Source organism: Rana temporaria, chromosome 1 (assembly GCF_905171775.1).
Source record: "Rana temporaria chromosome 1, aRanTem1.1, whole genome shotgun sequence".
Taxonomy (NCBI): Eukaryota; Metazoa; Chordata; class Amphibia; order Anura; family Ranidae; genus Rana; species Rana temporaria.
The window spans coordinates 78,449,501-78,466,518 of NC_053489.1; the positions used below are offsets into that span (position 1 = coordinate 78,449,501).

Sequence of the window (17,018 nt, forward strand, 5' to 3'; positions counted from 1 at the left end):
AAAGGAGACAAAGTAGGCATTTATCTCGTCGGGGGCGTACATTAGGTCCCCACCGGATCCCCGTATGCAGGGCACACACATCCCCCCCAGATTGTTCCCGTTACAACCAGGCCAGCAGCTTCCCGGATCTCTCTCCCTGCTCAAATATGCACTGTGATTGAGCAAGTAGGCGTTTCTGAGTGAGAGAGGTGCGAATATGAACAACATCCTCAGTCAGAGACTGAAGTGCAACATAGTCACTAGGGTCTTTGGATCGGACGTATTGCGCTTCCTGCAGGGCAGCCCTACTCTCCGCACCTGCCAAGTCGGCCCTTCTCTCCCTGCGAACCCTAGCAATAATAGTCTGATACCTCCCCCTCGTGTAAGCTTTAAATGCATCCCACACCGTCAGGGAGTGCTTCTTATTGTAAGGGGGATGGGCTGTGTGTCACATGACACTGATCTCCGCTCCGACTACACGGAGCGGAGATCAGTGTCATTGTCACTAGGCCGAGCGGGGAGATGCTTGTTTACACAGCATTAGGGAACCAGGGAGCTACGTTCTCTCCAGGGTTGGAGGGGACAGGCCTACCTTGTTTTTTGTGCTGCCTGGAGTGCAGTGACCATCTCAGCCCCCCCCCCCCCCCCATCTCAAGCAGGGGGTGTTTCGCAGTCCCCAGTTGCTCCTGCTCAGGAGGCAGCGTTTTTGGTACCTGAAGGCTGCGGATTTGAGTCCCGGCTGGCGGGTGATGTCATGCATGGTGACGCGGCTTCCTGTGGGGGCGTGGCACTCGTGGTTCCAATCGTCTGGAACACAGTGACCAGGGGGCGGGTCTTTCGACCGGTGCTTCCCTTTCCGGCCCTTGTCGATGACGCGGGAACCAGGAAAATTGAAAAACCTAGCGTTCTCTTGCACCCCGCTGCAATGTCTGCAAACATGGAGGAGAGACAGACAGCAATGGCGGATACAGGTGCCGCAAGCACCGGTCAGGCCCAGGTAAGAGGGGTACAGTGGTACCTTTATTCTGAACCTTTTGGGCTTATATTTTATTTGTTGTGTATCCTTCTTCCCTGAAGGGAGCCTGTGGCTACCGGACAGAACTTATGTCTTTCTGACCTGGCAGTTTTGGATGGGGTGGTTGTTATCTACTTTCACTGGGGACACTTTCTTTCTGCTAGTGGTGGTTTAAAGACACTAAAGTTTGTTTTAGGCTTAAAAAACAATAGGTGATTTGGTTGTTTGTCTCATTGCAGGAAAAATCAGTAGGGAAAACTAGGCATTTAAATCCACCTGTCCCTCCTGCAAGAATCCTCTAAGAGATTCATGGCAAAAAGCGATGTGTAGAGATCATGCATTAAGGGTTTGGTTGAGGAAGAAACGTCCCAATAGTATAAAGGTTTGTTCTCCTCAGTACAAAAACTTACAAGCTGCTTTTACTGGTACAGGGTCCAGCAGTCCAGGTGGAACCCCAGCAACCACCATCCAGCCCAAAAGTCTCCTTATCTAGACCAGCAGAGAGGGACTCTGGGGATGAAGGGGCTAGTACTCTTCCCTCTCTCAAGGATTCGGATAAGAAGGAAGAGGAAGATGATAGCAGAGCCTCAGATATAAACTGTCCTTAGATGAAGTGGACGATTTACTTAGAGCAATCTACACTACTCTGGATATCCAGGAGGAAAAAGTACAATTATCTATTCATGATAAAATGTACCAGGATCTGGACGGCTCTAAACAGAGAGTGTTCCCAGTTCCCTGTCGGACACGATTAAAAAGGAGTGGAAGGATCCTGAGAGGGGTCCTTTCTTTTCTAAAACCCTTAAGAGAAGATTTCCTTTTGAGAATAAAGATACGGAGGTGTGGAACTAGAAGCCACGAGTAGATGCGGTTTTCTCGCAGGTTTCACGTCGCACAGACCTTGCTTTTGAGGACATGGGGGTCCTAAAGGATGCAATGGACAAAAGATCAGATTCCCTTTTGAAAAAGGCATGGGATTCTACATCAGCCAGTTTCAAACCTGCTATGGCCTCCACAGTGGTTGCACGAAACTTAGAATGTTGGGTGGAGCAGCTGGGTTGCAAAATGGTTGGGTGCAAAATTTTACAATAGAAACTAAGAAAAAGTGTTTGTTTTTCAAAATCTTTGCTCTTTTTTCGCTTATATCGCAAAAAATGAAAAACCCAGCGGTGATTAAATACCACCAAAAGAAAGCTCTATTTGTGTGAAAAAAATAACAATTTTGTTTGGGTGTGAGAGCACTGAAAGCTGAAAATTTGTCTGGGCAGGAAGGGGGTATAAGTGCCCGGTATTGAAGTGATTAAAAGCAGTTGCACTAAGAGTTTTGTTCCTTTTGGGATAAATCTACATAAATAAAAGCTGACCATTGTGAGCACCCCTGCGAGTGTTAAATTGTTTGTCTCAACCCTCTAACTCCTACATCTGCAGGACAGGTTTTCTGTTGAAAAACAAAAAACTTACTGGCCAGATCACAAGGTGAAAAATAAAAGAAAGAAAGCCTAAATCTAAGAATTAGTAAGCTGCAATATAATAAATATTTGCTTTTGGGTTTAATACTGCAACTGCAAAGATAAACTCTGTCGAATGGCAGGCGTGGAGACTTTTATAGAAATGGCTAGTATATTAATCATGACTCTTTCAGATAATAGGATTTTATTTAGAAAGATTGACATTCTTCAAATTTATGTGATTTCTTTAGTGAAACTGGACCCTCCTAACAGTTTGTGTTTGGAACCGTTTTGCACTAAAAATCCATCATTGCTGTTGTCATGGAGAAGACCTGTTCTGGCACCTGATGACATGAATGTGAATTGTACTATGCGGTATAAACAGCTACTGAGTTTTCACTGGGTAAGTATTCAGTCAGAATCTTGTACAGGTTATATCAGTTATGGACTCCCTGTAGACATACATAATAACCCTGCACTCCCTGTCATGCCCATTACAGGGATATCGTCATAATCTGTACATGGGAAAAGAGGAAGAGATGAGTTATAACCTCACAGGACTTGAAGCTTTTACTGACTACACAGTTTCTATGAGATGTATTGGAAACGATGGGCAAATTTTTTGGAGCAATTGGAGTGAGGACATTACAAGAAGGACATTAGAAAAAGGTATGTTACATCGGAGCACACTGGCAATAGTTAATGGCTTTTTTTCTCAGAGAATAGGTGCAGGTACTCTCCTTCAGAGTCACCCCTTGTCTCCACCTCCGAGCACTGCCCCTTGTCTCCACCCCCTACCCACCTCTGAGCACTGACCCTTGTCGCCACCCCCTACCCACCCCTAAGCACCTTCTCTTGTCTTCACCCCCTACTCACTTCTGAGCACCACCCCTTGTCTCCACCCCCTACCCTCCTCTGAGTACCTCCCTGTAACGACACCCCGTGTATGAAAGGGGTTAACGTCATTTAGGATATTCTATTCCCGAACACAAGGCAGCTACCAGACACTCCAGTCAGGCGAACAAGACACATAAGAATAATTCTCCCCCAAATACGAGACAACGCTCTGTATGAGGTTCAAGCAGGAATCACAGTCTTTATTAAAAAGACTACAAGTTTTATACATGGTCAAAAGAGGAGGTGCATCCATATTCTGCTCATATTACTCTGAAAATACAGACCTAATTAACATGAGCTAATTAACTTATCCCTTTAAGCAGCCTGGCTGTCTCCTAAACTACAATACACATTATCACAGGACTCCTTCATACAATACAGGGTCAATTAGCACAAGCCACAATTAAAAGAACCTTGGAAGTTAGCCTGTACTCATTTACATTACAACAGGCAGACAAGTGGCTGGAGTCGACAACATCAGCACCTTCTAACAGCATCAGTCAGTCTTTACATATCCTGGAATATTAGGAGTTACTTCCTGTGCATAGACCTCACTGCACACAGAGGACACATCTTCATATTTCTTGAGAGATATTGTTAATGAATATTACTGTCCCATTTGAAGTAGTCCAAGATATATTTTCTCAGTCATCCTATGCCCCTAATGGACAGGGTGATTTAGACATAAGAGGTGCATGGGGAGCTGAAGCAAGGGTATCTCATACTTTCCGAGAGATTCTGGGTTCCACGGGCCCTCCCGTTACACTCCCCTTTTAGAGAATACAGAACCGAGAATCATTTTGTGGTGCTAAATAATTTGTATGGCATTTGCTAATGATAATAAGAAAAAACTTAAAAATTATCCCCTGCAACCAGCAACAATAGATCCTCCAGCAACAAAAGATCCCCAGCAACTATAGATGCCTTCCAAAAGCAATATATTCTTCCCTGCAACTATAGATTCCCCAGCAACAATAGATTCCCCAGCAACAATAGATCCTCCAGCAACAATAGATCCCTTCCTGCAACAATGGATACTCCTGCAACAATAGATCTCTCTCAGCAACAATTGACCCCACAGCAACATTAGATTCCTCCCAGTGACAATAGATTCCCAAGCAGCCTGCATCAATAGACTCTCCAGCACCCCTTGCCATTTCATACATTCAGCGCTAGAGGTGCCAGAACTGCGTTTCCACATGTTCCCACTGAAAAAAATCCATGTCTGAGCCTAAAGTAGTCTTGGTGTTATTATAACCTTATTATCTTGGCTGCAATTACTACTAAAGTAGATGTATGTTGCTACTTCGCTAAAGCACTGTCTATCGTAAACTATTTTCTCTTTGAAATCTATGGAGGGGCAGATCTTGTTATTTAGTTTGGGACATTTGTAGCGCTAATAAGCAAGCTTTGGTAGAGGTTTGTAAATGTATGGAGTGGTGCACCCACTCTACCCAAGGTCTTGGTGTGTGCTTAGGTAAAAATCTTTTTAGATATACTGTAGCTGTGAAATTCCAGGTCGATAATGGCATGTAATTTACACAGTCCTATAGATGAGTGAAAGTTTAGTCTCATGTATCTAATTAGAAATATGTTTTTTTGCTTTCTTTCACTGTCAGCACCCTCTCACAGTGTTGAACTATGGAGAACGGTCACTAATTTGAACAACACAAGACTGGTACATTTACTATGGAAGGTAAGTCTATACTAACATGCTATTTGAAGAGCAGTTGCCTTTTAAAGTGTATTGGGAGTCAATTTATTTTTAAATTTAGTGGGGAAGGAGTAGAACCTCTGTTGGGTATGCACTGAAACTCAATTTTAGAGAGCTTTCAATATTAATATTTTTAACTCCTCACTTACTGCTCCAGTCATAATGCAGACAGACAGGAAGTGAAGAAAAATTGGCAACAGGGACATATGTAGAAATAAAAAACTGATAGGTGTTCTATTTAAAAGGAATTGCTCAAATGTGCATCCTCACAGGGTGACACTGTGGATGTACCGGTATAAATGTGCCAACGTCCCGATATTTGAAAATTACACTAAGAAATTGGACTTTAAACGGCACATGGGTAGTTCATGTAAAAATCTAGAGGTTTTTTATTATTATAGAATTCTATAAAATGCAGTAATACAATCAAAAAGTATTTTTTACATAATAATAGTCAGTACACGGCCCAAGATAATGCTCCAATATCACATCCAAAAACTATAATAATATTAGTACACTCAAATAAGAGAAATACACAACCAGCAAACAACAATGGTTGGACAATATAAATATGGAGTGAATAGCCTTAAATATGGGTCCGATATGCAGAAGAATTTTCTTGCTTTGCTCTACATGTTTCGCGTATCGTAACGATTCTTCAGGAGCATGGTGATCTAACGGAACATATGTAAACAAAAAACAACAATAAAATAACAAATAACACAATTTTGAATACATCAACCAACTTCATAAAACATCAATAATGTTAAAAAATTATTGCTGTCCACGTGTGGCCTGGATGCGCACAGTCCCCCATCCCCAGTCACCAGGGCCAAATGAACTAGGCTCCCCAAAAAGGCTGGGGCACTAAAGAGTCGGTTATCATATGGTAAATCTATATATATATATGCACTGACAAGGGCATATATAACCCCCCCCCCCAGTTATCACAGCAATGAACAAGGATCCACAGGACCAGTATAGGACCATAAATGAATAAATAAGGTTGTATACTTACACACAGGTCATATTGAATAGTATAATACGAACCTGGACACCAACACCCTGGTATCCAGGTTCGTAAATCAAAGGTTTCACAAATCAAAATGGCTCTCCTGGATAAGTGCTCACTTCTCCAGGTGCAATGGACGCTCACCTCCTTTTTAGACCCTGATAGGGTCAAACACGCTCAAGCTCAAAGTGATTCACATCAACAGATGGTGCCACATTGATCTCCAATGGCCCCTATAAAGACCCTGCAAGGGTCAAACACACTCTGCACTCTGTATATGCCAAGCACTTCTTCTTTAAAAATGCCTCCGTGTAGTTCACCAGCAACTCCAAACCGACATGAAAATATAAAGTGCTTCCAATAGTGCAGTACCAAATGTTAAGTGGAATAAACCTCACCACCCCAGCTTCAAACATTTTCTCATAAGAAGACTTATTAATTTATTTCATCACATGTCCTATTTGTCACAGTTTATTGCATTTGGACTTTGGCTATATGCAATCAGTACTTTATTATTTATGATATATTGACACTATTTATTACTCTGTTTGTAACAGCGCTATCACACTTTATTTATTATACCTATTGCAGTTTTGTGAATACTTTCAGGTGATGGCAGCAACTTAATAATTTCATTTCACACATTGTGTTTTTATACATATACCACTAGGTGGCAGCGCAAACCTATCACAATACCAAAGTGTTTCCTTGTATAGTTTGTAAATTAAGCTGGCCATAGATGGTTCGAATCTTGGCTGGTTCAGCAGGAACCAGCCGAGATTCGAACCCTGTATGAGCAGGCCAAATGTACCTAAGTTGATTGAACGGCTTTAGCCCGCTGACGGCTGAATACAGGTCACAGGAGTGCAGAAAGAAGTGCACTCCTGAAGTAGGTCCAAAAGAGCTTTGGCCCTCTTTCTCCTTTAAGTTCTTAATAGCATTTTTAACCTTTCAATGAATATTGTATACTGTAATGATATCCTATTATAATTTTTCCATAGGAAAGGTCCATTGTAAAACATTCTGGGATAACACAAGGGTTTGTTGTACAGTGGCACCCTGAAAATAGCATATTTGCTCGCCAGAATAAAACAACAAGACAGAATGAAATGGTGCTGGACTTACCTAATAAAGCCTACATGATATCTGTGATATATTACAACTCTGCTGGATCATCTCCAAGTGCTACATTGAGAATCCCAGCCAGTGAGGAAAAGAGTAAGTCTAGGTTCACATCTATGTGGCTGCGCTTGATGCGTTTTTCAGGCACGTTTTGCATTTTTAAACCCACATTTTTTATGTGCTTTTGCATGCAGTTTTCATGCATGTTGCGTATTTTTTTTTTTACTCTGTCGTTCTGGGTGGACTTCATATGACAACGCACCCAAACGGCCGCTCCCGTGTGCCCGTGGCCACGCCGTGTTGCTAGGACATGCCACACCCTCGATCAACAGTGCCCTGATTACAAAAAAGCTCCAGAAGTGCCAGCAATCTGTGCCCACCACTGCCACCAATCAGTGCCACCAATCAGTGCTCATAAGTGATGCCAGTCAGTGTTGGCTTTCAGTGCCCATCAGTGCCGCCCATCAGTCCTACCCATCAGTGCCGCCTATCAGTGCCACCTATTGGTGCCCATCAGTGCCCATAAGTGTAGCATATTAGTGCCTCCTCTTCAGTGCCACCTCATCAGTGCCCATCAGCGCACATCAGTGATGTAGAAAAATTACTTATTTACAGAATTTACTGATAGAAACAAAGAAAAACTTATTTTCTTTCAAACTTTTCGGTCTTTTTTGTAAAAAATAAAAAACCCAGTAATGATTAAATACCACCAAAAGAAAGCTCTATTTGTGTGAAGAAAATGCTAAAAAATGTACAGTTACAGTGTACCATGACCACAAAATTGTCATTCAAAATGTGACAGCACTGAAAGTTGAAAAATGGCCTGGGCAGGAAGGGGGTGAAAGTGCCCTGTATTGAGATGGTTAAACACACTGTAAACATACGGTATACAGCCAGTTGCTAAGGAGGGGGCCAAGAAGGCGGGCGCTGTATCCTTAACAACCGATGTGGCTTTGGCTACCAAATTATACAGGCATCAGATGAGAGGTCCATCAGCCACATCTCAAGCCCCTAGCAAATCAGTCTACAGGAACTCTGGTTGAGATGTAATATCATTTTTGGTACCACCTGAAAAATTAAAATGCAGGCTTTGGCAAAGAATATAGTATATATATATATATATATATATATATATATATATATATATATATATATATATATATATATATATAGTATTGTTTACATCAGGGGTAATCCTAGCTCCCATAACACTTACTAAGATATAGATGACAATCTTACTAAAAGGTTTAGAGGGGGCAGCTGTCTGCTCTAGGTTATTATAGTGGTCTAATTTCACCATGACCCACTGTGGACGTGGTCAAAAATGTGGGAGATATCCAAGGAATTGAGAATACCAATCAGCAGTGTTCAAACTCTAATCAAGAAGTGGAAAATTAGGGGTTCTGTGGAAACCAAACCACGGTCAGGTAGACCAACTAAGGTTTCAGCCACAACTGACAGAAAGTCGTTCGGGATGCAAAGAAAAACCCACAAATAACTTCAGGTGAAATACAGGACGCTGTTTGAAGATGCACAATAAGGAGGAACGTGAAGAAAGATGGGCTGCATGGTCGAGTCGCCAGAGGAAAAGCAATTACTACGCAAATGCCACAAAGTATCCCGCTTACAATATGCCAAACAGCAGAGAGAAAAGCCTCAAACCTTCTGGCACAAAGTCATTTGGCGTGATGAGACCAAAGTGTAGCTTTTTGGCCACAACCATAAACACTACATTTGTAGAGGAGTCAACAAGGCCTATGATGAAAGGTACACCATTCTTACTGTGAAACACGGAGGTGGATCGCTGATGTTTTGGGGATGTGTTAGCTACAAAGGCACAGAAATTTGGTCAAAATTGATGGCAAGATGAATGCAGTATGTTATAAAAAAAATACTGGAGGAACATTTGCATTCATCAGCCAGGAAGCTGCGCATGGGATGTACTTGGACAATGATCCAAAACACAAGGCCAAGCCGACCTGTTATTGGCTACAGAAGAATAAAGAGAATGTTCTGGAGTGGCTATCTCTGTCTCCTGACCTCAATATTATTGAGCCACTTTGGGGAGATCTCAAATGTGCAGTTCATGCAAGACAGCCCAGGAATTTACAGGAACTGGAGGATTTTTGCCAAGAGGAATGGGCAGCTTTACCATCTGAGAAGATAAAGAGCCTCATCCACAAATACTTCAAGCTGTCATTGATGTTAAAGGCGGCAATACACGGTATTAAGAACTGGGGTATGTAAACTTTTGATCAGGGTCATTTGGGTAGTTTCTGTTGCCATTATGATTTAAAAAGAGTAAACATAGTTGATTGATAATAAATGTATTTAGCCAAACACTAACAATGAGTGAAAGAAAGGTTTTTGTGTTATCATTTATATTCTCAGAAAAATGGCCAATAAATCATAAATTCTGCCAGGTAAACTTATGAGCACAACTGTTTATTATATTCATACCTACTATGCATTTAACTAGTAATGTTTAAATATTTGTATTTTATTTTATAATGCGACAGGTAACACTGTAGATAGTGAGTCTTTCATTTTGACTGGAGGAGAGTTTGCTGTGGGTTACTGCATTTCGAATTTTAAACTATTATAGTGTATTTTATTTTTATTGTCTTTAGTTGTAAATACTTGAAACATAGGTTTAAATTCTTCTAACATATTTTATGTTCTAGCTCAAAGCCTGATTCACAGCGCTCAGGTGTTTATAATGAATGAAACTGTGGCTATGATCTGGAATGTTACAGACATCAGGATAAAGACGTATATGGTAGAGTGGAGCATGGACTCCATACTGAACCCATGTAGTAATATATCCTTTCAACAAGTGGAAAATTCATTAGAATGGACTGGAGACAAAGGTAATGGTCTGACACACATCCGTAGTACAATTGGCATTTGGGATCATTAAACAAGCCCCTGAACCTAGCAAATCTAGCAAAATGCTAATGGCAAGCACATAAAACTAGTGTTTTTTGGCTCACATGTGGCCATTGCAGTTCTTATTATTAAGGGGCCAACTGTTCTCTACCTTACAAAAACTACACTTCCACATGTAATTTTCTTCTCAAGAAATGCTTTGTGACCCCTTTATTTGTAGAATATGTACCGTATTTATCGGCGTATACCGCGCACTTTTTTCCCCTTAAAATCAGGGGATCCTCGCTGTCTCTGAGCGCCACCGACAAAGTCCGAGCTGAGTGTACTGCACACTCGGCCACGTCCGCAGCCACGCGAGAGGAGCCAAACACACCGGAAATCCGGCTCTGCACAGCTCGACCGAGGCGCCAAATTTAACGCTGCAAACCCCGGCAGACGGAAGTGACGGGCACCGACAAGGCTGGACGGACCCCGCGCAAGGCCGCAGACGGACGCCGGACAAGGCCGCCGATGGACGCCGGGCAAAGACAGCAGACGGACACCGACAAGGCTGGACGGACCCCGCGCAAGGCCGCAGACAGACACCGGACAAGGCCGCCGATGGACGCCAACAGCAGACGGACACCGACAAGGCTGAGCATCTAAAAAGTATTTTTTTTCCCTAAACTTCTCTTCCTTAGGTTGGAGTGCGCGCTATACGCCGGCGCGTGGTATATGCCGATAAATACGGTAACCATTCCACCAACCTGCCTAGTTTCCAGGATCAGTGGCGGCCTGTGGTATATTTTCTTGAGGGTGGCAAACAGTGCACCATTACAACACAGACTCCCTCATAATGTTATGTTAGCAAAGATATCTAACATTTACATTTTACTTTTACATTTTACTTTAACATTTTGTTGAAAGCAATTTCATCGGTACTAGCTTGTAGGAAACGGAAAAGCCATTAAACAGTTTTATAGGTTTGATGGGCATCGACGTTCAATGTATTTTTATTTTCACCTTTAGGGATCTTTGAGCTGTACACTCGGTATAGAATTTCTGTCTACCCCATACTAGAAGAGAAGGTGGAAGCTCCTTATACTTCCTATTTCTATGTCAAGGAAGCAGGTATGACATTATTTCATTTCCATTATGTAAAAGCCATCAGGTGAGAGAACCCTGCTAGAGTCTACCCAGTTTTCAGGGTAAAATACATTTTTATTGAGAAAAAAAGCCGTTGTACACCTACATACAAGTTTAGGATCTTGCTAAGAAAGATATGTGCGATAAGAGTCATTGTTTATCCAACATTTGGTGTTGCATTAGGATAACATACATACTGTGTGAATAAAATCGTATAGAGGAAAATAAGGTAACAGCATGTAACATTGTGAAGCTTATTTATCACAGTACAAATCGGATATAAGAGGATGGGGATGAATCCCTGGGGACCATAGGTCAAAGGGCAAATGCAAGCTTGATGTAATATAGTATTTCCAAGTTTTCTGCACCTGTTTTATTTAAAATGTAGGAATTATTTCCACTAAAAAGAGTGTTGTGAAGCAAAGACAATAAATATGGTGAAGGAAAGGAGTGGGGAAAGGAAAAGAGGTAAGAGTAAATTTAAATCAGGGCTCAATCACAACACATTAGGTTCGATTTACTAAAGGCAAATAAACTGGTCACTTTAAAAGTGTAGCTGCACTCTGCAAGAGAATTCACTCCAGAGCTTAGAAAATTAGGTGAAGCTTCACTTTGCAAAGAATACCCAATCACATGCAAGGAAAAAAAAAACATGATTGGATGATTGAAGTCAGCAGAGCTTCCCCTTCTCTACTGAGCTCTGAAGAAAATTCCCTTGCAGAGTACAACTGCACTTGCATAGTGAACATTCTATTTGCCTTTAGTAAATGAAACCCATTGACTTTCTTTTAAATGTTCTATTAACCAGAGCTCCTCCTTGCTCCACTATGCTGGTAACTAATTAATTACCAGTAACTATAGTATTTTCTTCCACATTTATATGTAGAACAAACTATGCAGTCAAAGTTACAGTTACAGAAGTTGGGACAAACCATATAACACTGTCTAATCTGTTGCTGTAATTTTTTTTAATGCCTATTTAAAGTCCATCTAAATGTATGGATCCATCTAAGACAGTGGTTCTCAACCTTTCTAGTGCCGTGATCCCTTGATAACATGGTGGGGACCCATAACAGTAAAATTATTTTCGTAGTGTGGGTTGTCGGCAACCAAGGCAAGACAAGTAATTTGCGCCCCTAACCCATGGATATTTAGCGCTCCCTTCCACTAGTACAGTATTCAAACAAACCCCATATAATACATTTTAGGATGTACCACTCTTTCTCTTTGTTCACCTTTCTTTCCCTTTTTATCCCTCTCTATCCTTTTTTTTTTTTACACAAGAAAATCCCTCTCTATCCTTATTATTATTATGTTTTTTTCCCCATCCCTCTCTCTAGCCGTCTTTCTTGTTCTTTCTCTTCCTTTTTTTTTCTCCCCCCCCCCCCCTCTTTTTCCTCTCTCTTCCATGTATTCTCTATTTTTATTCCTTCTCTTACTCCTTGGTGGGGGGGATGGGATGAGTGCCAATACTGGTTGGAGTTCTGATCAGCCAACTTGGGTGCTCTTGATCAAGGTCATGTGCTGATCTGAGAACTGTAGTGGGGACTTTTAATGGCAACTATAATCATAGGTCGTGTTACTCACTGTCTCCGACTTTGTGGTGTCCCGTAGCAGTGACACCTATGCCGAAATTGGGAGATGGGGTCTCCTCCACTTCACATTCCTCACCAGTCAGCTGACCTCTAGTCTCTGCCCCCCAGCTATGCCATTTACTGAATGAGTGGCTGCAAAGAGGCTAAGTGGGCAGGTGTGTGCTCTAGGAACAACCCGGCTGGGCAGCCATAGGCTCCAGGGACAGCCCTGCTGGGCAACCGCAAAAAGGCTGGGAGAGTGGTGCAGGCTTCAGGAACAGCCCTGGATTCGGTGACCCCTGGCAAATCATCTTTCGACCCCCAGGTTGAGAACCACTGATCTAAGACTACGCATTCACATGACAACACTTTTGTGGGATTTTACTGTAGACATTGACATTATTGTCACCCTATTACAGGGAGTGGAAAAAAATCTGGAAAACCAACCAGATATTTTGGCAGAATCAACCATGCTATAAAACTGGGTTACAAGGAAATTTGGAAAAATAAAAATCTCTTGTGTAAATAGTGACGGATTGTAGCATATATTGTATATAAAATTAGATTTTGCCCATATTTTCACTTAGTCTTTTAGTATTCTACGTTTTTTTTTTTTTTTTTTTTCATAATAATCATAAACTGTGTTGCCATCATTATAAAGCTAATTAAGAGATGGACTTTACACACCTTGTATGAGAAATACATTCCCACTGTGGGGTTCTTATCAGAAATGCATTTTTGGACAGTTGCCACTTACTTTGTATCTCTGCATAATCCTTCTTAACTATTACTTCCAGCTCCACTCCATGGCCCAAATACCACAGTAATAAACCTGAGAGAAACAGAGGCAACAATCAAATGGGATCCAATCAGACAAGATGACGCCAATGGCTTCATAACTTCATTTAGTGTTGTTTACAATTCTCTCAATGGACGTGAATCTGGTAAGAACATTTAGCAATACACATTTAGAAGGTGTTTGAGGGATAGTGGTCCAGTGCAATGCAAAATTCTAACATTACATCCAGGATACTAACAACATTTACAGTATGCAGGTCTTTTTTTTTTTATCGCCGTACATACCGTTATATTGTGATTTTCTCCCTGGCTTCCGGGTTCTGGTTCCTGCGGGACTGGGCGTTCCTATCCCTGGGTTAGATGATTGACGTCTGGTGAAACAGTTCCCATGTCGCACAAGGCGCGTCACCAGATTTCCTTAAATAGCCGAGCTGCGAGTCGGCGCTATACGGCGCCTGCGCAGTCAGCTCTACACGGCGGGCGCAGACGCCGTATAATGCAGACTCACAGCTCGGCTATTTACGGAAATCTGGTGACGCGCCTTGTGCGACATGGGAACTGTTTCACCAGACGTCAATCATCTAACCCAGAGATAGGAACGCCCAGTCCCGCGGGAATCAGAACCCGGAAGCCGGGGAGAAAATCTCAATATAACGGTATGTACGGCGTTAAAAAAAAAAAAAAAGACCTGCATACTGTAAATGTCGTTAGTATGCTGGATGTAATGTTAGAAAATAGTTTTTTGGGTGAACCCCTGCTTTAAGATCCAAGGCATCCAAAATAATGAATCTTTCCCAGGTTTAACTACAGGAAATTGAGTTGCTATATAGGTCACTGCACTTTGTACATTTCATTTTTATATTATTGATGCGCGGGTTTTCCTGCATATACCTTTTTATATCTGGTAAAGATTGTATCACTATGTGGTTCATTTACAAATAATACAATTATATATTTAAAAAATACAGTAATCATGCTGATAGCTCTGCACAGTCACGTAAAGTCAGTTAAAAGAGATCACTAAATAATAGTTCCTTGTCCATATTATTTAGGCATAGGGGGTTATTCACGAAAGGCAAATACACTTTGCACTACAATTGCAGTGCAAGTGCACTTGGAAGTGCCGTCGCTGTAGATCTGAGGGGGACATGCAAAGAAAAAAAAAAAAGCATTTTTGCTTGTACATGATTGGATGATAAAATCAGCAGAGCTTCCCCTAATTTCAGAGCTTCCCCTCAGATCTACAGTGATCTACAGCGACTGCACTTTCAAGTGCACTTGTAGTGCAGAGTGGATTTCCCTTTAGTAAATCAACCCCATAGACTCCTTGCATGGGAATTTCCCTTAGCTTAGTGAATGTGGTGACAATTCAGCAGAGCGTAACCTCATTCACTAAGCTCTGGGAAAAAAAATCCCTTGCGAAGTGAACAGCCTATTTACCTTTAATAAAACAAATCCTAGGTCCTGATAACATGGACAATGAATTGCTATTTTTGTTTTCTTATAACTGTACCTTATATAACTGTGCAGAGCTAGCGACATGATTATTGTATTTTTATTACACATACAGTACACAATCGTGTTATTTTATGTTGGTAGACAAAAAGATTTTCACAGCTGCATCAGCTCTGCTACCGTGTTTCCCCGAAAATACACCCTACCCCGAAAATAAGCCCTACCTGGATTATCGGGGTGGGCTGCAATATAAGCCCTACCCCGATAATAAGACCTAGTAAATCGCCGATTTTTTTTTTTTTAAATGATGGCTAAAGGTCTCTGTTTGCTGCGGTATATGTAAAACAAAGTATGCACCCACCGCTGCCCCGCCGGAGGTCCTCTTCTCTCCCCCCGGCTGATGTCTGCTGCTGCGTCCTCTTGTGAGCGCATCAGCCGGGATCGCGGCTATTCTCTTCCCTCCCCTCCTCCCTCCAGATGCCGTCTTCAGCGCATTGATGTCAGCGGCAATCTCGGCTCTTCTTTCTCCTCCTCTCCTCCCGCTGACGTCTGCGCCCCCCTCCCTTTTCACTGCACGGAGCGGGCTGACTTTACCAAAGCCGAACTCCTCATCACCTCAGATCTCAGTGCAGAAAAAAAACAGGTACCATACCCCATACTTTTAACGGTATACCAGTATAAAACTGAACCTCAGACCACAATATGACACAGTATCACAGTACCAAACATGATCTAAAAAACGGAGACTCCTGACTTGATAAGGGGGGGGGGGGTACCTGAGGGGAAGACAGAGGACATTTTCAGATTTTAACAGAAAATAGAGAGGGATAAATGACACAGCACAAACACTGTGTTGTTTATCATGCATTAAAGGAACAGGATTTTTATTATAGCAACAACCAGCCAGACAGACTTGCTGTAAATGAGAGATTAGGACCAATGGTTCAAAGGAAAATGTAGTCGACTGTACCGGTATTTGAAAAAATGTTGTTTAAATGTTGTTCAATGTACATACCGTAAATAAATAAGCCCTACCCTGAAAATAAGCCCTAGTGTGTTTTTTGTGACTAAAATTAATATAAGACCCGGTCTTATTTTCGGGGAAACACGGTATGTAGGAGTTTATTGGTATCCCATAGTTATAATAAAGACAAGAGCTGCAAATGAATATGCTACCATTCAGAAGCAGATCTCTGATTAAATTTGGTGAGAGGTTGTGAGAATTTAGTGAGTGGCCTGTGCTTGCAGTGACCACTGTGCATCCATATTGTTCTTGACTTTAATTTATTTATGAGAATAATTTTTTTGATCCATGTACATAGTTACATAGTTAGTCAGGTTGAAAAAAGACACAAGTCCATCCAGTTCAACCACAAAAGAAATAAACAAACAAAATAAAAAACGCAATACAATCCGATACACCCAACTCCATACCCACAGTTGATCCAGAGGATACGACAAAGGTATTCTTTTGATTCATGTACGACAAAAGTTTTTTGTTCTTTTATGTGGAAAAAGGGATGCACCTGGTTGTCTGTAGAACATGCTGGGAAACTACTGTGGGTGATGTGGTAGATGTTGGTTGCTAAAAGAGTTCCCATTTACACTCCACTTATCACTAGTGTCTGTCTAGTTACAGACATCACAAGTGAATATTTAATTGGTCAGTCCGTCTTGCATATTATTTTTCTGCAGTATGTGCTGTGTCACAGAATACTGGCCAGTGTCTGCTAAGTTATTCATATTAATAAATACCCCACGTAAGGCGGATTGCTCAAGAAAGTGCAACTGTGCAAGAGATTTCCAACACAATCACCTGGCGCACACGTGTAAAGAACCCCAAAACAAGGCTGCTAAAAGCGTAGAAGTGGGGTGTATAATGGATCCATATGAGTGCTCAAAATAAGTTGTCAGTAATAATGTAGACTGAATATAGCATAGTGGTTAGCACGCAGGATTGGCAATGCTGTTCCCCATAGGATCGTAGGTT

General features: G+C 41.7%; 1 protein-coding gene and 1 long non-coding RNA gene across 3 annotated transcripts in view; one reads left to right on the forward strand and one right to left on the reverse strand.

Annotated features, from left to right (window-relative positions):
* IL31RA (interleukin 31 receptor A) overlaps positions 1–17,018 on the forward strand; it is a 60,904-nt gene that overhangs the window by 28,609 nt on the left and 15,277 nt on the right. For both annotated transcript variants that reach the window (XM_040339481.1, XM_040339484.1), the window contains 7 exons: positions 2,694–2,845; positions 2,943–3,111; positions 4,959–5,035; positions 7,067–7,283; positions 9,872–10,057; positions 11,085–11,186; positions 13,573–13,719. In XM_040339481.1, coding sequence (XP_040195415.1) covers positions 2,694–2,845; positions 2,943–3,111; positions 4,959–5,035; positions 7,067–7,283; positions 9,872–10,057; positions 11,085–11,186; positions 13,573–13,719 — 1,050 coding nt within the window. The remainder of the gene's footprint in view (positions 1–2,693; positions 2,846–2,942; positions 3,112–4,958; positions 5,036–7,066; positions 7,284–9,871; positions 10,058–11,084; positions 11,187–13,572; positions 13,720–17,018) is intronic.
* LOC120928388 lies at positions 5,412–6,511 on the reverse strand. Its single transcript, XR_005747181.1, has 2 exons — positions 6,072–6,511; positions 5,412–5,727 (listed from the first exon to the last, which is right to left on the reverse strand). It is a non-coding gene; the product is annotated as an uncharacterized LOC120928388 (long non-coding RNA).